Raw genomic sequence first — 26,868 nt, forward strand, 5'->3', positions numbered from 1 at the left:
ACATCAGCCATCATATAGCATAACGCATGTCAGGGAATATTGCAATGCTGGAGTTCCCCAAAAGTGTAAAAGAGAAAGAAGATTATCTTCAGAGAAACCATCCAACCCCCCAATGAAAGAGTAACTCAGCATTTACATATTTGTTACACAGATAACACAACTTAAGAATTTTCTGGTCCGGGCAGTCTGGGTGGCTCAGCGGTTTGGTGCCACCTTGGGCCTGGGCGTGATCCTGGAGACCTGGGATTGAGTCCCACATCGGGCTCCCTGCATGGAGCCTGCTTCTCCCTCTGCCTGTGTCTCTGCCCCTCTCTCTCTTTCTGTGTTTCTCATGAATAAATTTTTAAAAAATCTTAAAAAAAAAAAGAATTTTCTGGTCCTTTAATTATCTTCTTTCTCTTCACTCCGATCTCACAAAAAAAGTCAAGAGCAGCATAATAAGAGAGAAAGAAAAGCCTAACAAAAAAAAAGTGTCAGACTAAAAGAATCTCAGGTCAAGCCTGATCAGAGAATAGAAGAAAAAACAAAGCAAAACCCAATGGGAGATTGAAAGATGAATTTAGATGAGAGTTTAATACCTAAAATGAGATTATTTTAAACTCTAAAATAGAAAACTTAGAAGATTGGGGCACCTGGGTGGCTCAGTAGTTGAGCATCTGCCTTTGACTCAGGTAGTGATCCCAGGGTCCTGGGATCCAGTCCTATATCAGGCTTCCTGCGGGGAGCTTGCCTCTCCTTCTGCCTGTCTCTGTCTCTCTCTCTGTCACTCATGAATAAATAAATAAAATCTTAAAGAAAAAAAAAAAAGAAAATTTACATGATTTACTTTAGATATTTTCCAGGTATAGGGAAAAGAGATCAACAGATGAGGTTTGGAGAAAAATATCATTTCTAAACTATATCTACCTACGTGTACCATGATCAATAAATACATTATTGGGAAATTCAGGCAGATTTTAAGCATCATCAATAAAAGACATGAAATTAAAGATCTACAAAAATCCTTAGAAAAAATGAAAGATGAAATCAAAGCAACTATATTAAAGTAGAAATAATATTATTGCTTTGATATCTGGATATCTCTATCTTCGGTACATATATATATATATATATTTTTTTTTTTTAAGATTTTATTGTGATGCCTGGGTGGCTTAGCAGCTGAGCATCTGCCTTCAGCTCAGGGCATGATCCCCCGGTCCCTGGATCGAGTTCCATATCAGGCTCCCTGCATGGAGCCTGCTTTTCCCTTTCCCTCTGTCTCTGTCTCTGTCTCTGTCTCTCTCTCTCTCATAAATAAATAAAACCTTTAAAACAGGGAACCCTGGGTGGCACAGCAGTTTAGCGCCTGCCTTTGGCCCAGGGCGCGATCCTGGGGACCTGGGATTGAATCCCACGTCGGGCTCCCAGTGCATGGAGCCTGCTTCTGTCTCTGCCTCTCTCTCTCTCTCTGTGACTATCATAAATAAATAAAAATTACAAAAATACTTTAAAACAATAAAATAAATTTTAAAAAATAAATAATATTTTATTTATTTATTTTAGAGAGTGAGGGCATGCACACACATAGCCAAGCAGGAGTTGGGGTAGGGGTGCAATGGGAGAGAGGGATGAACTCTGCACTGAGCATGGAGCCCTACATGGGGTTCAGTCTCATGATACTGAGATAAAGACCTGAGCCAAAATTGAGAGTTTGAGGCTTAACCAAATGAGCTACCTAGGTGCTCCTATTTGCAATATGTAAATATTTACAGTTGACATTTTTGATCACCTCAATCATATAAGCAACTGCTTGATTAACTTTGGTATGAAAATATCAAAGTGCATAAGCATTAATTTTAGAGGAATATGAAGTTATAACCAGAAATTGGAGCCTCATTTTTATCTGAGAATATTTGTATGCACATTCTTATTCTCTCTCTAGTCTCATGAGTTTGATAAGGAAGATAGTATTTTCTTTCCCATAACCGTAGGGAATAGATATGGAGAAATTAAAGCACTAGTTCAAGTGTCCTTGCATATTAGTTGAGAGCAGGATTAAGACTTCTCTAGTCACATTCCTAGGGCAATAATCCAAATTACACAAGTATAACCAGCCTTTTTCTTTCCAAAGGTAAGAAAATACTTGGATTGTTTTGAAATATAAAAGGCCTCTCCAGTTGACTTTACTGGGAGGGTTATTTGCTATTCATTTCTCCCATATTCTAGAGAATAAATATCCTTTAAAAGAAAATAAAAAGCCTTAAGTTATACATTAGTGGCTTAGAGTAAAAATAAAATTTAACTCCCAACCATATTAATCCTTATAGTATTATGATAAGAGTGCAAAAAATATGGTAATAATTCTATATCATTATAAAAATCATTGTATAACTCTATAGATAAAGTGCCGTGTAAACGCTAAATATGTAGTGCTGATATTACACTCTCCACCCATTAATAAGGAAAACCATATGAATACCAAATAACATAATAGTGGGGAAAACAAGAATGCTTTTTAAGCAAAGATCCTTTATAATAATTGAAATCCTGCCATGAACTCAAGTTTGGTTGTAGAACCAGTCTATGTAGTGAGACAAAAATATGTATCTGTTACCCTTTAGCCACAAGTATGTGTATTTAAACTGTGAAAATTCTGTCTTGGAATGGCTAGGAAATTGTGACAATGACAAGAAGCCATAGCCCCTACTATTATATTTACAACAAAGATAAAGTCTTCAAAGTTAGACTTAATTTCAATTCGAAAAATTCTTGACATAGAAAATTTTCAAGTGTGTAGAATGGAGACGTCTATGACTAAATATTCTGTAATTCAATTATTTTGAGATTATTCTAAATGAAGTCTAAGATATCCAAAGAGACATTTATATAACTTTTTAATTAAAAGCCAATTCTTAAATTCCTGCCTATAATCTAAATGTTTTATCTAGAGGATGGTGGGCAGCTGGAGTCTGAGAAATACTGGGTGACAATATTTCTTTTCTTCTTTTTTTTTTCCAGGTAGATGTTTGTCTCAGGCTAGATTATTTGAAATGCTGTATCTACAACTAAACAATTAAGTATGCTGAGGAAATAATTTAGAGTAAAGTTGTATGTAGAGATTAATTCTGTTAATTATTGTGATATTGAATCACAATATCCCCTCTACATGTGGGATCATAGCCTGTTAAAGTTAAAACTATGAAAAAAATTGGTTATGGGATAAAAAAAACTTTAGCAGCTCACAAGAAAAGTCTCCTGAAGCATTTCTGTTGAGGCAACAGATAAGAAAATATTTAGAAATCTTTAACTCAAATTTCTTTTTTAAAATTCAGTGCTAGCACTTCAAAGTAAGGGTTAGACTGAGTATCAAAAAGTCAAATAAATCTCCAATCTGTCCTTGAAAAAAAATTCTTATGTTATAAAAATCTTATTCTAATAGAAATAAAAGTATATTTACTTTTAACACTTAATTCCTGTTTATTCTAAAAATTTTTCTGTTTTATCTCTAATTCTTCTTGTTAAGGTATTTTTACTCTGAGATGGGATGTAGTTACATTGAAAGAGTTTATAAAATTGTGAAATTTGTTTTAAAACCTATATGTAGAACAGTTGTGCATGGGGTGTATGTAGTTATGAATATAATTACACACGTTCATACATCTATGCATATTTATTTTTCAGCCAATATTTCCTTATACATGAGTTGGGTTTATTAAAATTCTTTATAAGTATTCCTTATTCTTTGTGGTTTGTATAATATACTCAATGATTTAAAAAAAAATTCTGTATGTGAAATCGACTCATGCTCAGTTGAATAATGAATTAGCAATAATCAATGCACTTGTAAATATTAAATATGGTGATAAATAAACTTTTGGAAATCAGCAAAGTAAGTAACACTTTTCTTCAATGTGTAGTCTAGAGTATGTTCCTGAATTCCAACTCAGACATAATGATTCAGAATCTTTCAGTGTATGGTTCAGTAATCTCCATTTTAGCAAGTTTTCTATGTGACTCTTTTGATAGTACTATATACAAGATACAGGACAGTTTGTATAACTTTGAGGTTCAGAAATTAATATTTCACATATAAGAAGAGGTATTAGCTAGTAACATCCTCATCTCAATGCTTTATATCCTTCCTCATTTTATTCTTGTATAAAAACAATAAATTTAATCAATTTAATAAAGGAAAGAAACTTACTCTGCAGTTATGTAAATGAAAAAGTCAATGAAATCTGTTTCTTTAGTTCCTCTTCAACTTTCCACTATTTACCCAAAATGCATCCTTTAAATTGATTCCTAGGATCCCACATATTCCCAGATGTCCTTCTTTAGAATCAGCTTTAGCCCTCAAAGCTTCTATTTCCATTCAGCCCTATTCAGCCACTCTAATGGCTTTTTTTTTTTTTATGGGATTGCAGCAAACTGAAACTCTGATCACATTCTCTGCACTAAATTGCAATGACTCCATTCTGTCTCATTTCTGAGAAAATGTGAAAATCCTACTGGAGAGTCTACATGACACATAGTTCCATTATTCAGAGCTATTTACAAAGCTCATCTAGGCTATTATGCAAAGAATTGAAACATAAAATGTATCACTAAGCTTTACTTTTTATATAATATTGGGAAAAAAAGTTCAAGCTGTGGGAACAGAAAGACATCTTAAACATGATACTATTATGAATAATAATAAAACTACATATCTTTCCATTAAAATAAGGCCATTAGAAATAAATAATAATGTATTCATCCATTTAGTTCAAAAATTGTTTACTAAGATAGGTCTTTCCTTTCTACTCATGTCTATTTCCCTATGTCCTGTCTAGATTTCAATCCACAGGTTTCATAAATGCTAAGAATATGAGAATTATTTTCTACCCATAAGCAACTGTCAACTAACTTCTGAAACAAATTAAGAGCTACACATGTTAAACAGAAAAATATGTGTGAATTTTAAATTAAAAAAATGTTTTTCCAAGATCCCACTCAAATGTATTGCACATGAAACATTTCCAATAAAAGCCTGTCTCCACTTCTAAGAAACCTACTTAATTTCATACTCTTAATGAAAATACATTCTATCTTAAAGTAAAGGAGAAAGATATAAAAAGTGCTGAAATAATTAAGCAGACCCTATCTCTGCTTAGAAACTTCAAAAAAAAAAGCTTTCACACTTGTTTTCTTGGGTCTCTTCTTAATCAAAAATCTGCATCTCCCATTACCAACCCTAGGGAATGGAGGACCAGAGAAGTTAACTAGAATTTTTAAAATAAAATAATAGTTAAACCCCTAATCCTTTTTATTTCCTTTTGTTACAATACTACATAAGAGTGTCAACTCCCATGAAAACCTTAGGGCAATGGTTTGATTTCATCTATAGCTATTGTTTTTCTCTTCTTTTTTTTTTCTTTTGAGGAGTGGGGGTTATGAGACTAATTCTTATAGAGCTTTATTTCAAAATGACAGTATAGAAGAAAGCAAGAAATGTAGTCAACCACTAACTTGCCTTTGGTCCTGGCTGGATATCCTGAGGGAATGTATGTGCGTGGTACCATTGGCTGTTTAGGTGTGTAGATAATAAACTGTAAGTGGGGAGGAATATTCCCCTGATACTTTTGGTGCAATGAAGTTCAAGAAAATTTAGGTGCAAAACACTTCAGAGCACACACTAGCTCAGGGTTTTGGGGAATTCATTCCCCCCATGTTTTCCATTTAGTGCAGCAAGGCTTTGAGACATCGATGCATAACTTCACAATTTTGCTTAACATTCACCTGGTTCAGCTTATTTTTCAATATTGCAGTAAGACCAACTCTTTTCTAGTCATATATCCTCTATGCATCATCAGCTACATTCTCTACCCCAAGCCCCCTCCCATCTTCAAGGAGGGGGTAGGAAAATCGTAATAGGGCTCCCAGAGGTCATTAGTGCTCCTTGACTCCGTTGGCCTTTGGTCTGTACTATAAGGATGTCCTGTGTAGAATTAGATATCCTATGGGGCTAGATAAGCTTTCCTTTCGGCCCTAACCAGGACTGCTGTCCCTGGTGCTGAACCATGTTTGCCCATCAGGGAATCTGCTGCCGGGTCAATGGGGCTCAATAGAGAATGCCCAGGAGCAGAAACAAGCAATACTTTGCTGTACAGAAACAGAACCCCTCCTCCACATACACACACATATGCACACAAATCTCCTATGTGTTTGCCAGGATCCCATTTGCAGTTTTCTCCTCCAGACCCCCACCCAAACGCCTCCAACATGGCCTCAAATCCCAGCAAGTACCAGCACAGCCCACCTCGACATCAAATTGCAGTATTATCAAAATGCTAATCCCCAAACACAAAGTCTTTATGACGTTAGCTTTTCAACTCTAAAACAAAACAAATAAAATCCAATAAATTAATAAATAAACGAAAGTGACCTTCCTCTTTCCTCCCTCTCTTTTCTGCCCTATATTTTCACAGTCCCCTAAATTATATCCCCATATCCTAGAATAGTGTTTAAAATCTGGGTGGTCTCCCTAGTTCCACATCCTTACCCCCTCCCCCACCTCTCCGGAACAAAACAACGCTGAAAACAGCACATCTTACCCGGGATAGAGCGATAGCAGGAGCAGAATCCACACCGTCATTTTCTGTGAAAATACAGGAGTCGAGTATTCTGAGCTTCCTGTGCTCCATATATTTGTCGAACTCATCTTTTTTTTTCCTCCTCTGCCTCTAGTCTCTCGGTTGCAGAAGAATCCCTCCCCTTTGTATTATTATTATGCTTATGATCTGATGGTGGCTCCCCCCACCTGCCTCTAGTAGGTCCGGTCACTGGAGAGCTGTGTTGCCACCAGCTCTGGAATTAATATTCAGGGGGCAGAAATAAGATCAGCACAAACGCTTGCAGATACCATCAAAGCGTCAGCTCTGGGAGCGGCTTCCAAGTCTGGGGGAATAATGTATTTGAGGCAGGGGGAGGGTACAGGGAGAGACGCACACCAAGACAAATAAGGGAAAGAGATGCGCGCACACTCTACACATACTCATGTCCCTCACACTCACACATACTCCTACTGGTCCTTCATTTTAGGTCTGTTTATTTGTTTGTTCTGTTTTGATTTTTTTTCTTCTAGAAGAGGAAGGCAGGACTAGGGCTGTGTGTGTGTGTGTGTGTGTTTAAAAGAAATTTTAAAAATCAAAGTGTCTCTGCACGATTAACTATCACGCAGATTAACTATGAGGTCAAAGTGGAAGTGATGCTTGCTGCTGCAGCACAAATTAACACATGCGTGGTGTCTTCCCAGTGCTTTTAAACTCCTTACTGCACACACAAGCATGGAAGGACTGACTTTCATGGGGGACAAGAGATGCCCTAACAAGCTGGTAAACTATATCACCATTGACAGAAGGCTTGTATCATTAGATCTGCCAAGAATCCTTAATAAAATCATGCAGTCTTACAAATCATGATTACACTGTAGGGGGAGGAGGGGCAGACAGTGTGGGGCGGGGGGTGGGGGGAACGGCTGTTTCTCTGTAAAGCATCCTGTAGGGAAACAGATTTGGTGAATTTTCAATTTGAATGAAGAGAGAAAACATTGATAGAATTAAAAGACGTGAAAAAATCCCATACTCCCCAGGATTTACTCCCTTTTCTGTTCCCATCCCCAGTGAAAATATAAAGACACAAACTACTTGAAGGTTGAAGAATATAACTGCATCAAGATAGCTGCTTGAGTAGAGAATATAAACCACAAAATAGTGGCTGCTTTTTTAAGACAGTTGGACAAAGAGAGGAGGTCAAGAGGACATTTAACAATATAAAAGATTGCTATATGGGGATTGACTTTTTTCACTCTGCTTGGTGACAATCTTGAAAATTTGTGGGGTAGATGAGTCGTGTTAGCATGCTTCCTTCTTGCTTAGAATGTTACCATGGATACTGATACATGGGAGATATCCTTCTGTACCATCCTAGTTCATCTGCCACAGAGGAAACCCCATTACTCATCATAAAAAGGAAAGTGAAAGACTGTTTCAAGTTTTCTGTAGGGTCTAGACCACAGCAAAGATGTTCATGGAGAGATGGTGAAGAGGACAAATCAAACCCCTTGCCGGTATAAAGCAGGGAGTCATTTCAAAACCTGTGTGTTTTCTCCAAAAAGAAAGTCTTCCAGGTAGTAACTTGAGTATGGAGTCAATGAAACATAGGAATAGAACATAAAATGAGTAGGTCCACACTCCATCTGCAACCCTAAAAACTGCCCAAGGAAAGCAGAATTACTAACAGCTCCTGCTAATGACAGAAATTGAGGACACTCTTTCCGACAATGAAGCAAAACAAGCCTAACAGACACACCTGGAATCCTGCATGCCTTTAGAAATCAGCCTTGTTTTATGGCGTTTGAATAAAATCCAATCAAAACAACAATATTCACAGGCAGTAATTGACTTCTTTCTATTGTGATTAAAATAGAGGGAGAACAAATGTAAATCCCTATCTTTGTAATTCTCTTGTTCCTTGCTGTGCTGTGAGGAACTTTGGTCCCCCCTTATATTTACATTTATTTACAAAAAGATGCTGGGTTGTTAATAGTGTATCTTTGTTTTTGGTGAAGATAATTCTATTGCATTGTTTTAGGCCAAGGCCAGATGCCTAACCAAACCAAACCAGTGAGATAAATGAAAGAAAAGGACTGTTTCTGAATTAGTAAAGTGGTGGAAAACTTACACACTGGAGTGGCTATAACCCATTGGAATGGAGATTCCACTGCTCTGTTCCAGTTAGAGTTGCCAAGGAAATGGGAATAAAATTATGAGAAATGTCCTAATTTTTAAAACACAAAGAAGGACACACCAAATACATGCAGAACATTAGGTTACAAATATTGTTTCATACCATATAAAAAATTGATGTGAAATTCTGCCTTCTACTATATAGGATATGTTCAATTTTGCAATGTAAGTTTTTGCCCCCAGGTTTAGTGATAAGCATATTAATCTGGGAGAATGAATGTTAACACTTTCCAAAGCAGTAATTCATATACTGACCCCTTATCAGTATTTTCATGATCTCTAGAGATTCTAATCTATTTTAATAATGGAATATCTCTCAGCAAATTAAGAAAATTAAGAGGAGATTTTACTTTTTTTATACTTTTTATAGTATTTGGGCACAATTTTACCTGCACTATTCTTGGTTAGACTTCAGTTTGCCTCTGCAGGTCTACTAACTGGTGGGTGCTCTGAAGAAGATTATTTTAATGTATTGTCTAAGATACATTTTGCAATACACATTAATGCCATTGGTAATTGTAAGACACCCATTAATTTTTTAAATTACCATTCAGTTACACTTATTCCTGCCCATTTTTAAGAAAATATGCTTATAATACCATAATAATACCATATTTAAATAACCATTATGTGGTAAGCATGCCTATCCTTTCATTGTAAATAATATATGTATTCATGTGCATACATTTATACAAAAATTTAAAAATTATTGTAAAATAGGAAAAAACTACTACCTACATCCTGTCATCCAAGCAAACCATTGTCAATATGCTGCAGATTCATTTTGTAGTTTATTTTTTTTCTGAATAAAATTTCATTTTCACTTTTAATTTGACATATTTTATTGTTATTATTATGCTCAAAAGTCAATTATGCGGTCAAAAGTTGGACCACTTTGGTTGTTGATAGCCAATCTCTTATCACTTGGGGAATTCAGACATATACTTAGGTTCTAGTTCTGGTAATGATGAAATTGGCTAGCCATCTTACAGATAATAATTATAAGTGGTGAACAAAACATGAAATAAATAATTGTGCAAAATCCTAGAAAGCTACAAAAAGCAAGTAGAAAGTGTTGAACATTTGACCACAGAAAGATGAAACCAAATTGGAGGAGATCTAAGATTATGTGGTTTTTCCACTGAAGGCAGTTTAAGGATAACCAAAGTTTCCTTATTTGCCATCAATTTGCATGGTGTTAGCACAGGAAGTCCCACATCCCAGGAAAACCCTCAATCCCAAAGGGACAGGATAGCTAAAAGTCAGAAGGCAGCAATCTTACTGTTTTGAGTTTTAAAAGGAGGGGTGTGGGGCTGCCAGAACCACTCAAATTGAAGGAAGGAATCACAGAAAAAAAGTTACAACCAAGAGAGGTAGGATTCCAAATATATATGCAAAATATATATACAAACTTACCTTAGATGTTTGTTTTTGGGTAAAAGGGGGAAAAGATGCCAAGAAGCGTGAAAAAGCAAAAATTGCAAGACTGAAAAAGCTGAGCCAGTATTTCAGCTGCCACTCACTGCAGAAGACACGGAGTTTGGAGTTTGAATCCACCAAGTTTAAGGATCATAATAAATACTTCATACTTACCCTAAAAACCCTGGAAGGACCACAACTCTTCTCTATTCTAGGACTAAGGACTTGCTCTAAACCTAAGGACAAAACTGAAACTAGCCTGAAAACAGCATAAACTAATTCTGTGCCAGATGAAAGTCATTTGCTAGTAACTTAATTCCTAATAAAACAAAAACAACATTCTCTAGAAGACAATTAAAAATCAGAATGCCAATAATATATAAATTGTATTGATACATGTTTAAATTATTTGATAAATGGCAAAAAAAAAGACACACAAAGTACAAGTAATAGAACACATTTTAAAGAAAATAGCATTCAGTGTAAACCAACAAAACCTGAGATGCAATTAGCAAATAAGGGATATTCGGTCCACTATTTTAAGTAGTTCAGTCACTTAAAAGGAAGAACATGGTTATGACGTTTATGTGGTCAATACAGTAGGGACTCTCAGCAAAGAAATAGAAACTATTTTTAAAAATAGAAAATTCTAGAACTTTACAAACACTGCAAGGAGAAGTTTATGCATGAGTTTTAATAACAGATTGGCAATTTCAGGATAGTAGAAGAAATAAATAATCAGTAGACCTGAAGATAAATCAATAAAAATTATCTACCATAAAAATCACAGGAAAATGTTCAAAGAAAGTTAAAGGGTGATTAAAAACCTGTGTAACAATATCAAGCCTCCTTACAAAGTAGTGTGGAAGGAGAAGAAAGACAGAATAAAGCAGAAGCATATTTAAAGTAATAATGGCCAAAGAATTTCCCAAAATTGATAAAAAAAAATATTACATTGGCTCCAATAAGTTCAGTGGACTCCAAGCAGGGTAAACATGAAAACTCATGGAAACTTTATAGTCACACATCTAAAAACTAAAGATTAAATGAAAACTTTAAAAATATCCAGAAACAATGAAACACATTCATTGCTAGTGGCTAACAATGCAATGATGGTTGACTGATCAAAACAATTAGGGCCTGGAAACAGTGGGTGACATCTTTGAAGTTTTGAAAGAAAACGTACACATAGAATTCTAGATCTAGTAAATGGATCCTTCAAAATGGAAAAAAAAAAAAGGTGTTCTATATGTTTACAAATTGAATTAAAATAAAATTTTAAAAATCTCTATAAAAATAAAATTAAATTTTAAAAACTTGAAAAATTTTTTTCAAATAAACAAAGGCTGAGAGAATTTGTCACCAGCAGAGCTGAGATAGAAATAAAGGAAATTCTTTAGGCTGAGGGAAAGTGATACCCTATGGAAACCTAGATATACACAAATGAAGAGCATGGAAAATCGTTAATATTTGGGGTAAAAAAGTTTTTATTGTGTTCCCTTTAAAGGAGACCTGACTTTTAAATGCATGTTATAGTAATTCATATTAGAGTTTATAGCCCATATATGTATAGTAGCATAAAGTATCCCAGAGTTGGGGTTAAGTTATACTGTTACAAATTCTTCTATTTCATCAAGTGACCTGTTAGCAACTGTAAATAGACTTTGATAAAGATGAATATGGCAATCCTTAAAGCATCACTGGAAATAATATAAGAGTATAGATAAAAATCATTAGAGAAATTAAAACCAAATACTAAAAAATAATTAATAAGGCAAAGGCAGCAGAAAATAACAGAATGGGGAGAAAATAATGAGACAAGGAGAATAAACATAGCAAAATAATGGCTGAAAATAGTTATGAATAAAAGAATTATTAGAAGAGATAAATAGCTATTTTTTTAAGATTTTTTATTTATTAGAGAGAAAAATGAGCTGAGGGGGAGGGGTTTGGGAAGGGGAACAAGCAGGCCCTGCTGAGCAGGGAGCCTGATATAGGGCTCCATCCCAGGACCCTGAGATCATGATCTGAGCTGATCTGGCAGACAGTTAACTGGGCCACTCAGGATCCCCAAAGTGCTATTTATTATAATGACAAAAGGATTAATTCATCAAGAAGACAAAAAAAATTATAAAATTTTACACACCTGATAATAGAACTTAAAATAAAATGAAGCAAAAAAACTGACAGGAAAAGTCAGTACTTGACAGGAAAAATAGATATATCCCACAATCAGAGCTGGCAATATTAAAAAAGTCTTCTGACTTCTCATTTATAGAACACTATACTCAATAATTGCAGAGTAAATTAACAAATGTACATACTTTTCAACTGTTCAAAAATAACCCTCAATAAATTTTAAAATTTTGAAAGCTTAGAGTCTATATTCTCTTACTACAACAGAATTCAGTTGGAAATCAATAATAGGTAGAAAAGTTCCCAAAATTTTGAAAATTGAACAGTATCCTTCTAAATAATTCATAGATCAAAGTGGAAACACAATTGCCTCAAAACAAATGAAAATGCAACATCTTAAATTTGTTTTGTGGAGCTCAAGCAAAACCTGGAGGAAATTCATAACTGTCAGTATATAAAAGAGGAGAAAACTTAAAATCAATTATCTAAGCTTCTGGCTTTAGAAGCTAGAAAAAGAATAAATGAGTTCTACATATACAGACTCATTTGACTTTCAATAAAGATGAGGCATTTCAAAGGGGACAGCCTAATATTTTAAAACAATAATGTTGGAATATTATTGCTCCTAATAATGGTAAATTTTATTTTATTATTATTTTTTAAGCAGGCTCCATGCTCAACATAGGGCTTGAACTCATAACCTTGAAATTGAGTCATATGTTCTACTAACTGAGCCTGCCAGGTGGTCTCAAAATGGGTATTTTTTTTTTTTAAATTACCTTTGTCTTTTACTCCATCATACATGAAAAAGCTAAAACTTGGGGCACCTGGGTGGCTCAGTGGTTGAGGATCTGCTTTCCACTCAGGGCATGATCCTGAAGTCCCAGGATTGAGTTTCATATCAGGCTCCCTGCATGGAGCCTGCTTCTCCCTCTGCCTATGTCTCTGCCTCTCTGCCTCTCTCTCTTTCATGAATAAATAAATATTAAAAAAAAAAAAAAAGCTAAAACTTATGGTTTTTAAAAAGAAAAACTATCTTCAGGACTTTGAGGTAGGCAAAAATTTCTTAGAGAATGTATAAAAATCATAAAGCATAAAATATGACATTGATAAGCTGGGACTTCAGAAAAATTAAAATTTCTATTCATCAAAAGATTGTACTAAAAATATTGAAAAGGCAAGTCACATACAGGAAAAAAGTATAACAATGAAAATATCCAACAAAGAACTTGTATCCAGCATACATAAAGATATTTTATATCTTATTAATAAAATGCAAATGACCTAATAAAACTGGTCAAAATACTTGAATAGGGGATCCCTGGGTGGCTCAGCGGTTAAGCGCCTGCCTTTGGCCCAGAGTGTGCATGATCCTGGGGTCCCGGGATCAAGGCCCTCATGAGGCTCCCTGTATTGAGCTTGCTTCTCCCTCTGCTTGTGTCTCTGCCCACCCCCACCCCATGTCTCTCATGAATAAATAAATAAAATCGTTAAAAAAATACTTGAATATATATCTAATGAAAAAATTGTATGTGTATCTAATAAGCATATGAAAAAGTTCTCTTTGTCAGAATGCATCAACAAAATATGAACTGAAACCACAATGATATCTTTTCTTATTAACAAAGCTGGCAATACCAAATTTTTTGAGGGTAGAGAGTAACTAAAATTCATACATTTTCTGATGAGAATGTAAAATGGTATAACCATTTGCAAAAGATTTTGGCAGTTTCTTACAACATTAAACATTCACTTACCATATGACCAAGTGATTCTATATCAAGGTATTTATCAAAGAAAAAAAAATATGTGCCCCTACCAAAAGTTTGGTACAAAAATTCTGTAGAAGATTTATTACATTTGGAACACTTCAAATATCAGTAGGAGAATGGATAATCAGATTCCATGCCATATTTATAAAATGGAAAAATACATTATTTAGCAATAATCTTAAGAGTAATTTATACATGCACACATAGACACATACAAATATATATACACACAAATATATATATATACACATGCACACACATATATATATATATTCAAGAGCATATTTCAAAAATATTATGTTAACCAGAAGAAGCCAAGCCAAAATAAATAAATAAATAAAAGATTCAAGTTATATGATTTTCAGGGGCAGCAAAAGAAGTCTATGTGACTAAAATCAGAACATAGTTGGGGTGCCTGAGTGGCTCAGTCAGTTAAGCATCTACCTTTGGCTCAGGTCATGATGCCAGGGTCCTGAGATCAAGCCCCTGTGGGGCTCCCTACTGAGTGCTTCTCTCTCCCACTCTGCCTCTACCTCCCCCTCTGCTTTCCCCACCCCCATCTCCCTAACCCTTAACTCATGTGCACTCTCTCTCTCAAATAAATAAAATCTTAAAAAAAAAAAATCCAAATGGAGCTTACCTATAATAGGTTCTCACTGAGGTACAGGAGAGATTTCTGAGATGAATGAAATATTCTGTATCTAGATTAGGAAGGTTAATATACAGGCTTATCTACTGATAAAACTTACCAAATTTACACTTAAGAGCTAATGATTACACTGTGTGTTAATTTTACTATAATTTTAAAAATTTTACTGATAAAATAAATAGTATGCTTATCAATAAGCATAATTGGATCAGGCACAGTGCTGTGTGACAAGCATTATTTGACCCTCCTTCAAAAACTACAAGGCAGGTACAATTACCATTGCAATTTTCCACATGGAAAGATTAAAGTTTAGGGAGGTTAAATTATTTGCCCAAGGTAACCCACAGAGTTATTATATAGTCCTCAGCAGAGGAGATTTTATTATTTTATTTATTTATTTTTTATTTTTTTAATAGATTTTTATTTATTTATTCATAAGAGACCAAGAGAGAAAGGGAGGGGGGTGGCAGAGACACTGGCAGAGGGAGAAGGAGTTTCCCTCCATGCAGGGAGCAAGATATGTACTCAATCCCGTGACTCCAGGATCATGCCCTGAGCTGAAGGCAGATGCTCAACCACTGAGTCACCCAGCTGTCCCATCAGAAAAGATTTTGATTTTGAATGCAGCAATCTGATTTAAGAAACCCCTTGAGCATGATTGTATGCAGTTTCTGAGTAACATGGTGGTAGTTAAAAAAAAAAAAGTTATTAACCATTTTCTCTAATCATGAGTTATAATTTGAAATTTTAGAGGCAACTTGATGTAATACAAAGAACATAGAGTCTAGAGTCAGGAATCTTGGGTCTGTAATGAACTCTGTGACTTTAGGAAAATTATATATCATTTCCCTTGGACTCATTTTTCCATCAATAACATGAGGGATGATACAGGTGATATAGATGGATCTTTTCAGTTCTAACATTCAGTAACCTGTAATTCCAACAGCATTTTAGGGGTACTGGCATGGAAAGAGTGTCTATAGTTCCTCCAAATAGGTTAACTCTTTTCATTACAGCTTGACATTAACAGGGGCAATGTCTATGTGACTGAACCACTGGCTTGGTTATCTCAATCTCAGCCTCCCTTCGGTCTCATGTGAAACCTCATTGCTCAGCATACTGGATGAGGCAGATTGGCAGGTGGACTCTACTTCCCCATAGTTGAATCTGGGCTGACCTTGAATTTGCTTTGTCTAGTAGGATGTACAGATATGTGAGTTCTGACGTCTGGCGTAAAAGGGTATCTCCACTTGTATCTTCATCTCTTGGGAATGCTCCTGCCATCATGTAAAACATCAGTTCTCCATGACAACAGGGCATTTACTTGCTTTAATTTCAGTGCCTTACCTCAGCACCTAAGAAGAGGGCTTGCTCTACAGTACATGTCCATTGAATATTTGCTAAAATCTAAAGAATTGAATCTTACAAAGTATCCTCCAGAAACAACTCAGTTTAGATTTGCAATAACATTGTATGAATGCCACATTGGCCATTCTTTTGAAATCACTGGGTATAATTTTTTTTTAAATATCAAAACCATCATCTGAAAATTGCAGGCATCTCAACATTTACTTAGCATGGCACACAATGTAAGAACTTGATCAATGCTGTGAATTACCTTTTAATGATTCTCAGATGTTCCAGGCAATCATGACACAAGTAAAGCAGACTTTTCCCAGGCTAATGTCTCTCATTGCTAATGATGTGCCTCCCAGGGATTTTCTTTTAGATTCTGGAGTCAGTGGAGTGTCATTTAGTATGACAATGTTAGTGGATGGGACTGGTGCTGTGGCATGAACTCCCCCCTACTGGCTCCAGAATCAAGTACCTCATACAAGACAATTTTAAACCATAGGGGAAAATAAGGATAAATGAAAATGACAGCAAATGATTATAATGATAATTTATGGCATTCTTTTTTTTTTAAAGATTTTATTTATTTATTCATGAGAGACATAGAGACAGAGAGAGAGGCAGAGACATAGGCAGAGGGAGAAGCAGGCTCCTCACAGGGAGCCTTATGTAAGACTCCAGACTGATCCCCAGACCCAGGATCATGTCCTGAGCCAAAGGCACACACTCAACTGCTGAGCCACCGACGCGTCCCTTTGGCAGTCTTTAAATGCTTTTAATTTCCTCTTTTTTTGTGTGTGTTCAATTGAAAGGTCAATCAACTTTTAAATGCTTGATTTCATTTTTAAAAATTTTAATTGTGATGGAAAACACAAATATGAATATAATTATTGAAACATCAGTTTATTTAACAGAGTTACCCCAGCAAAAATAAATGTGAAAACTTTGAAAAAATACCATATGGCTCTACCAAACAGTAAAAATTTCAGTTTAAAATCACTAGATTGCTTTATTGAGGAAATTAATTTCAGCACCTCAAATTAATACACAAAGGAAAATATGGCTTCTTTAAAGTTACAGAATATATGCGAAAATTTCTACTGTCTTTGTCAAAGAGTGAGAGGTTCCAGCAAGAAAAATTAATCCATGTTTTAAGTCTATTAGAAATTTTACTAACATGCCTAGGGCACAACTGATAAAGTTGATTTTTTTTATATTTGTCTCAATCTGCAAATGAGCTAATAATAATACTGTTGTGTGGATTACATAAATTAATATATGTAATTATTTTACACAATCTATGGCTTATTTTGTAAACTCAATAATTCTTTTGTTATCATTATGCATTTTCCTATTATTTAACAACATTCATCAAAATTTATTATTATCTAATAATTACCAGGCCTCAGTCTAAGTATCATTCAAACAAAGTTACTATGTGCCCTTGTAAAGATTATAGTTTATTTTTTATTTATTTATTTATTTATTTATTTATTTATTTATTTATTTTTTAAAAAATTTATTTATTTATTCATGAGACACACACAGAAAGAGAGAGAGAGAAAGAGAGGCAGAGACACAGGCAGAGGGAGAAGCAGGCTCCATGCAGGGAGCCTGATGCAGGACTCAATCCTGGGACTCCAGGATCATACCCTCGGCTGAAGGCAGGTGCTAAACTGCTGAGCCACTCAGGGACCCCCAAATATTACAGTTTAGCCACTTAACTTTCTATCATGCTCACTCTTAGCACACAAAACAAGCCCTTTCCTGCTCCTCCTGTTTCATAGCATCCAACTGCAAGGTAGAACAAATTCAGACTAAGACATAGGCTCTTATACAATCTTTCTCACAAAAATTCATTTCAAGTCTATGTACTCATTATTCTTTCTTCCACAGGAGATTCCAAGCATATCTCATAGCTTTTCCCAGCACTGTCAGCTAACAAAATGAGTAGGTATTTACCACGTATTAACATATACAATTCCACTTAATAGAAAACTCTAAACACTTTTCAATGTAGAACATTACTGCTGCAGTGAAAACACTTCAGGGTGGGAAATCTGAAAAGGGAAGGGGGAGACTACTTGACATTTCTGCTTTTTCTTTGTGTACCTCCCATGTGTCCCTAACACAGAAACACCCACATAAACACAGCAAACACACACAAACAAGTACACACCTTATAGCTATTTTGTTGTGTGTGTGTGTGTTTTTTTTTTTTTTTTAATTTTAGCAAAGGATAGGAGGTGGAGATATCACTTGATATAGCAGAATCTGGTGCAACGGCCGTAGATATACAATTACTGTCTCTCTCTTATGAGGCACTTGTGAGGGTTCCTAAAGAGAAACCCTACAAAAGGCTGCCAGGAGTTTCCTGGGATACACAATACATCTGAGTGGTGGTGATGATTCCCTCAGTTTGTGCATTGTCAGGTCGATCTGTCTCTGTACCAATCAAAAATGTTTTATGTGGAATCTTTCAAGACAGCCCACAGTCAACCCCTTTTCCTGGGAGCCATATCTGACTCACTGAAAATACAATTTTGTTGCCAAGTTCTGAAAGTACAGCATGTTTCCAATGCACCCAGTCTCTTCCTCTGCTACCAGAAAGCTCTAGTCACAGTCTCTTGTCTTTAAACGGTTACAATTCTGAGTCATATACAGATCCCTCTGTCCCCTTAATTTAGCAAGGAACTCCTATCATTCTCTTTGACTGATTCTTTTGAACTCTAGTCCTGTGACCTAAAATGGAGGGAAGAATTCTTAATAGCTAAAAAGTGGAGTCAATCCCGGTGTGCATAAATAGTTAAACAGATAAGCAAAATATGGTGCCTATATATAATAGATTATTTTTCAACCTTAAGAAGGAAGGAAATTCTGGCATATGCCACAACATGGATGAGTCTTAAGGACATAGTGCTAAGTGAAATAAACCAGTCACAACAAGACAAAAAAAAAAGTGCATGATTCCACTTATATGAGATACTTAGGGTTGTCAAAATCATAGACACAGGAAGTGGAATGGTTGCTAGGTGCAGCAGTGAGGAGGAAATGGGGAGTTATTGTTTAATGGATATAGTGTCAGTTTTATAAGAAGAAATGCATTTTGGAGATGGATGATGGCAATGGTTACACAACATTATGACAGTAATTAGAGAGAATTCCTTTGATATTAACTCTTCAATTCATATTAGTAAAGCAACGACTTATTTATAAAGTTCATTCTGACTCGCTTGAGTCATTTTTCTAATAGAAAATTCTTTTGAACTTAATTCTCCAGACACCTAAGCAAATCAGTATGCTTTCAAGTTAGTTTATCAATTCATGCATTCATTCAACAGGTACTTTTAATTGTCAACTAAGGTGTCAGACACTGGGGCATCTGGGTCGTTCAGTAGGTTAAGCATCTGACTCTTGATTTCAGCTCAGGTCATGATCTCAGGGTGATGAGATAGAGCCCCACATCTGGCCCCATGCTGAGTGTAGAGCCTGCTTAAGACTCTCTCTCTCATTCTCTCCTTCTGCCCCTCCCCTCACCTCTCTCTCCCTCTCTAAAAAAATAAAATAAAATAAGGTGTCAGACACTGCACCAAGTGCTGGCAATATAAAGGTGACTAGGCCATGATTTTTGTCCTTCACCCATACACAGATTCATTAGGAGGACAGCCTGGGCACTTTCAGGGCACCATATGTACATTTTGGAAAAACAATTAAAGAAGATGAATATTTATATTTGTTGACATTCTAAGAAATTACACATGGTTGGTTTTAGGACTTTGATATTGAATGAATATCAACTAAAACTTTTTGAAATTACTGTAGTTCATCAACGTTCTATTTATAAAATTAGATACTTTAATACTTTTATTACCTTCTCCATATTTGCATTAATCACTATCAAATTAATTACTCAGTGTAAAAGTCATGTAATATAACATGGGGACTGAAATTGATCTTAGAAAATATTCAACCAGTACTTCTCTTTGTACAAAAAAGAGAAACAAGGCCCAGAGAGGCTTAATGACTGATCCAAAGTTACCCACTAATTAATAAGAGTCAAATATGAAATTCAGATTTTCAAACTGTGAAACCTCACATTCCTCCCACAAACCACAAATAAACAACTTTATAGTTTAAGACAAAGGTGGAGATTGTCACCATAAAATATTTATATTACTTCTTGAATATGCTGCAATACATGAAATTCTTTTCTGTTTATTTTATCCAGTCTTCAAAGCATAATTTACTTTTCATTGTGTCTTGCCATTTAACTCTTCAATATAGAAGAAGGCCAGTGATTATTTATGACACTGGGGATGCAAAAGGAAGGAGTGCTTATCCTGAAAGGCAAGTCAAGGGGACGTTCATTTAGGTAATTTCACTAGGTTATGAGTTTAATTTAATGATACAACTTAGAGTGAACCACAATGCTGATAACATTCTCAACTCCTACTCATCCTTTAAGATAATCTGATTTCTTTCTTGGAATCTTTTTTTTTTTTTTGGAATCTTGATTCTACCTAGGTAATTACCCAACTGACAACCAACTATTTTATTTTCATTATTTTTTTAAAAGTACATTGTATATCTAAGTCTACAGTAATGTAAGCAGTGATTATAAGTTTTATTTCTATTTGAGACAAATTTGTTCATTTCAACTAGGCTAGCATTAAGCTCTTACTATGAGCAAAGAAATATGAAAAACAAAATGTTCATTCCTTACAAAAATCTATGCTTTCAAACATTTTTCATTTTCCTTTAGACCATATTAACCTTGTCATCTCCAGATTATGGGGGAGGACCCATTTAGTCATTTATAATTTTATTTCAGACTTTGTACTTCAGTCTTTAAATGAATTAAAAATTCCCAGAAAATTCAAACTCCAGTGTGGTATGTAGCAGCTTAAAGGGACTGTTTTTGTTTTGTTTTATTTTGCTTTGAAGCATACTTAATTAATGAATACATAATTAAATTCAGAGCCACATTTTACTTATTTTATGAATAATTCTTGAGAAAAATGCCATGCTTCTTGAATTTTTAAAAAAGCTCAAGATTAATTTGTGTTGAGGCATTGGTTAAGTAACAAGAAAATAAAAGTAGCACAATTTACATTTATTGAAACATAAGACAATGTTAAAAATAAGGAAACATATGTTCCATTAAAACTATTAAAATATTTAGTGATATGGAAAATATTGGTGACATTTTGCTAAATAAGCAGACTAAAAAGGTATGTAATTATATGATTTTAATAAAATTATAAATTATTAGTAGTTGAGAAAGAGAGAGCGATGAATGGATGGTAGACAGATATGCAGAAGGAATATATTTTGGCTGCCAGAATTAACTGATTGGATATGGGCTGAAAATTCACTAACTATGCATTAATTATATTTTAATACCTATTATTTAAATTTCCAAACCTTAGTTTTCTCAGTGTAAAATGTAGGTAACACTTACCTACTTCACAAATCATTAGGAGTAAAATAAGATAATCCCAATCAAGTACTTAACATAATAGAAGCATATAATTAGCAATTTCATTGCTCATATGATATGAGCAATATCACTTATGGCTGATATTGCAATATAACTATATATTCTTATACATGATTTACTGTGTGAAAAATTTTACAGTAGACATTATAGTCTCACTATAAACATAAAACATTTAAATTCTTTTTTTTTTTTTAAGATTTAATTTACTTATTCATGAGAGACACACAGGCAGAGAGGCAGAGACACGGGCAGAGGGAGAAGCAGGCGCCATGCAAGGAGCCCGATGTGGGACTCGATCCTGGGTCTCCAGGATCACGACCTGAACCAAAGACAGGTGCTCAACCACTGAGTCACCCGGGCATCCCAACATTTAAATTCTTAAATTTGATTTTTGTTTTAATAAACATTTATCAATCACCTATTATTATGTATAGGTTTGTGAGAAAGATATGGACATATACATATGCCATGATGCTCTGAAGTCACAGAGAATGATAATCACAGTGGGTAGAAAGTGCAAATAAGAGAGTGAGCACAAACTTCAGAGCCTGAGAGTCAAAGTTCAAAAATGAGAAAGTAAAAACCAGGTGTAACATTTTTTCCGATGTCTTCCAATGTTAAACATACTGTACACTCAAGAGGAAGCAGAGGATGACATAAATGAATTCTTTTTTTTTTTTTTTTAGAGTTTTAAAATTTTGTTTGAGAGAGAGAGTAAGTCAGAGGAGGGGCAGAGGGAAAAGGAAAAGCAGACTCCTTGCTGAGCAGGGAGGAAGGAGGGCTCCATCCCAGGACCCTGGGATCATAACCTGAGTCCAAGGCAGACAACAACTGACTGAGCCACCCAGGTACCCTGAATGAATTCTTTATTGCCTTATCTATCTTTATTTCCTATGTGCCACTAAGAGTATGAACATTCTACCAAGTCTGATGTGACATTATTGTTGAGTAAAATGAATTTCATGTGCTATTTTGGCATTTTCAAGATTATTTTAATTATTCTCATTTTTACCTAACATGCAGAATTGAGAACCTAATATCCTCACAATTAAGGAGAATAAAGTATAAAATATAGAGTATTGCTTTCAAATATAACTATGCATAGTTATTTGTTAAATAAATCTCAGTAACAGATAATTCAATCAAACCTCTTCACTTCACTAAAGATAATTTGAAGTCTGGAAATGCTAAGTGACTGTCTAATATAATATAATGAAAAGGCAGTAGAAGCAGGCCAACAGCATTCTAATCTTTCTCTGTTTTTCTCTATTAGAAAAGACACATTTCTCAGAGGGAGAAAAACTGGTCCTGTGTGTGTAAGATATATGCCTTTGTAAATCCACTCTGACCAGAGGATAAAGTCACAAGGTACAGAAGTGGTCACTGACATGTACCCTCACTATTAGCTGCCTCAGAAAAGGAATTAGTGTTTTATGTTAAGCACCAACTCTGCTTGTTCATATGTGGGATCTCCTTCAATCTTCACAACTTATTGAAATACGGAGTGATGTTTTGCCAATTTCATACATAAGAAAAACACAAAAATTTAAAGAAATTAAATTATATTCACAAAGTAACACAACTAATAAGTGTCCAAGCTTAGCTTGGGGACTAGATTTTCTTGATACCAGATGTCATGTCCCTATACCCTATTCCATGCTATTAGAAGAAACTTTTTCAGATCCTCTGCCACCTATGTCTGCCATGTCTCTCTTCTTCATTTCCACCTCCACCCTTTAAATTATGGCTCAAACTGTTTCTTTTAAAAAAACTTCAAGTTGGGATGGCTCAGTGGGTCAGGATCAGCCTGCCTTTGGCTTAGAGCTTGATCCTGGAGTCCCAGGATCAGGTCCAGAATCGGGCTCCCTCCATGCAGCCTGATTCTCCCTCTGCCCATGTCTCTGTCTCTCTGTGTTTCTCATAAGTAAATAAATAAAATCTTTTTTTTTAATAAATAAAATCTTAAAAAGAAACTTCAAAAGAAATCCTTGTATTTCTCATTTAATTCATGCACATCTACTATGCATTAAATAAATAGCCATTGTAAAACTGAATCATCAAGGTGTTTTTTATGCTCCTTATACTTTACTATATATGTCATCAGAAATTCTATACACTTTAGAGGGGCTCAGTTGGTTAAACATCAGACTCCTTTTTTCTTTTTTTTTTTTTTTAAGATTTATTTATTTATTCAGAGAGAGCAAAAGAGAGGCAGAGACACAGGCAGAGAGAGAAGTAGGCTGCACGCAGGGAGCCTGACATGGGACCCGATACGGGGTCTCCAGGATCACACCCCGGGCTGCAAGCGGTGCTAAACCGCTGAGCCACCGGGGCTGCCCAGCATCAGACTCTTGATTTTGGCTCAGGTCATGATCTCAGGGCCAAGACATCAAGCCTCCTGTCAGGCTCTGTGATAAGCGGGAATCTGCTTGAAATTCTCTTCTTTTCCCTCTACCTCTCCCCAACTCACTCTCTCTCTCTAAGAAATAAATAAAATATTTTAAAATAAATGTAATAAATACATGTTAGAAAAAATACTATTTGCAAAGCTTTCAGTCAAATATTTTAGTACTTATTGAGCACTACACAGTTTAATAGGGTATTAAGTTCTAAATCTCCAGCCCAGATAACTGAAAAGTTAGTGCACTTACAATCTTTCGAATTTTGAATTCTATTTTGTTTTTGAAAATTATGTTTCATTGCTTATGGACTGGTGCCCCCTTCAATGAAAAACCTAAACACTATTTGTATAACTACTTCCACACTGCCTTAAGTTATTTATTGCCCTACAAAGACATTAACAAATGGAAAAAGTTATGGTTAACTTCCTATACAGAAGTAAATAGGACAAGACCACTAGGGAAAGAGTATTTGCAAAGTGGAATAAATGAATCTGGATCCAGTTCTAATGATAGGTTTACACTCTGCAGGCCTTCCTCTATTTTTGGATCAATATACAAATAACTTTTCAAGTCTACCTAGTATCTATTTCTCCTCTCTTGCCTTCTTGTAATCTCTATATGCAATACAGACTCGAACTCATAACATCGATTAAGAGTTGCATGCTCTACCAACTGAGCCAGACAGGCACACTGTTTTCCTTTTGTTTATGCAAACAAGAGTGAGAAAAGTGGGGAAAAATATATAATAAATGTTTTCAATCTCCAAGAACTATTGGGAATATCTTAGAGGAAATCATATACATGAGTAAATTGTTGTACTTGGTGCATTGGCCTTCAGAGCTCTTCATCTCTTTCTCATTCATTAGATACAGCTATTAAAGATAGAATAATAAAGGAACCCTCTTAAATCCCAGTCACAATTTGAGAAATGATATCAGTCATCAGTAGGAAATTGAGGAGATTCTAGTGAACTGAATTTCTGGTTGTGGGGGGGGGGTCTGTAAAAAATTAATAATTCACTACCTTAGAAAATTCTGAGTATGCCAATGTTACATCTGAAAAAACTAAGTCTTTGTGCTTTTTTATAGTTTTCACTTTTTGCTGATTATAAAATGAATCCATGTTCCAGGTACAATATTTGGTGACAATAAAAATTATAAAGAAGAAAGTCAAAATTACAGAAATTCCCCTTTGAATAATAGCTGTTTGCTTTGGTCATCACATATGCTTTAATACCAGTTGTACAATTAGAAAATAGTTCATCAGGTTTTATCTTCCATGTTTTTGGGTTTTGTTTTTTTTTTTAGTTCTCTTTTTTGAGGCATCAACATTATTTCCCAGTATGTGCCATTACAAATAACATTAATAAAAAAGTTTTGTGTGTAAACCTATCATTATATCTCTACTCAGTTCTCTGTAATCATTTCTTGGCATCGAATTATTGAGTCAAAGCACACAAGTATTTTTTATAATTCTTGGTTCTTAATATTGCCAAAGTTCTGGAATTTGGTAGTAACCAGAATTTAAACATTGAATCTCCAGAGTACTAGCTCCATTCTTCAGCTTGTTTGACAACTCAAAGCTTAATGTTCTCATATTCTCTTTTTTCCTGAGATATCTCTCGACTTCACTTTGTGTTAACTGGTTTATTTAATACACACGAAGTGTATTAGCACTATATGATGAGCCATATGCTCTATGTGTCCTAAAGATACAGCAGTGAATAAAACAGGGGTGGTCTTTTCCTTCTTTGAGCTTATTTTATAGGTGAGAAGATAGATATTAAACAGGAAAACACATGCTAATAAATATGAACTAACCAGATGTGGCATGTGCTATACAGAAACTAAGTATGTTGCAGTGAGAAGTAGCAGAGAGGAGAACAGTCCCATTAAGATGGGACTCAAGGAAGGCCTCACTGGGTCCTTAATAAATCTTGCCTTGTGATGCTTCATTTATTCTAATAAATAAGTGCCTTATGGCAACTTTCCCTTATCATTTATATCAAAATCCATGAGTAAATGGGTTAGATTTTACATGAAAAATCACAGGAAATTATTTTTATAGCTTTTGCCTCTTAAGACAAAATCCAAAAAGGTGGGAGTCATGAGAATAGAATACTTCATAATAAAAATGATCGAGGTATTTCTGGTTCCGGTGTGGGGACTTTCGTTCTTGGTGGTCAGTTGTTGCAGTTGGTGGGTAGTAACTAAGCCAAGATGCTGCAGAATCTGCTGGCTCTTCGCCAGATTGCCCAGAGGACCTAAGTACTGCTTCACTCAGGCAGTTTGAAAATAAAGTTCCAGAGAAACAAAAGCTATTTCAGGAGGATAATGGAATTCCAGTGCATCTAAAGGGTGAAGTAGCTGGTACCCTCCTGTATAGAGCCACTATGATGCTTACAGTTGGTGGAACAGCATATGCCATGTATCAGCTAGCTGTGGCTTCTTTTCCCAAGAAGCAGGATTAACTTCAATTCATCTCAGCAGGCAGTTGGTTCAGTTTCATTCAGCTCTCTATGGACCAGTAATCGATAAATTCAATATTTATTGACTTAATACTAACTGCCACCAATAAAGCAGTGTTTACCATGAAATAAAAATAAAAATGATCTATAGAAGAAATCAAAGTCCAACTATAGATTATGATTTTTTTAAGATTATTTTACTCAAAAGTGTTAATAAGATTCTTCTGCCAAGAGCTTATATAACTGACAAGTATTTCTTTCCAACAGAATGGGAAAATGATATAACCGTTAACAGAAGATAAATTACAAAAGGCCAATAAATACATGGGGGAAAAAAGATAACCATACTAGTAGCCAGGAGAAGTCATATTAAAACAACTACATGAGGGATATCTGGGTGGCTCA

General features: G+C 35.0%; 1 protein-coding gene and 1 pseudogene across 3 annotated transcripts in view; one reads left to right on the plus strand and one right to left on the minus strand.

Annotated features, from left to right (window-relative positions):
- GABRG2 (gamma-aminobutyric acid type A receptor subunit gamma2) overlaps nt 1–7,083 on the minus strand; it is a 107,275-nt gene extending 100,192 nt beyond the window's left edge. Inside the window, exon 1 of one of the 3 annotated variants that reach the window (XM_072824256.1) lies at nt 6,573–7,083. In XM_072824256.1, the coding sequence (XP_072680357.1) occupies nt 6,573–6,679 (107 nt within the window). In that variant the 5' untranslated portion in view covers nt 6,680–7,083. The remainder of the gene's footprint in view (nt 1–6,572) is intronic. The other 2 variants (XM_072824255.1, XM_072824253.1) reach the window with 2 other exon arrangements.
- A 19,058-nt stretch (nt 7,084–26,141) lies between these two features.
- Nucleotides 26,142–26,604, plus strand: LOC140631579 (cytochrome c oxidase subunit 7A2, mitochondrial pseudogene; annotated as a pseudogene).
- The last annotated feature ends 264 nt before the right edge of the window (nt 26,605–26,868 follow it).

The sequence above is a fragment of the Canis lupus genome, chromosome 4, assembly GCF_048164855.1.
Source record: "Canis lupus baileyi chromosome 4, mCanLup2.hap1, whole genome shotgun sequence".
NCBI classification, from domain to species: Eukaryota; Metazoa; Chordata; class Mammalia; order Carnivora; family Canidae; genus Canis; species Canis lupus.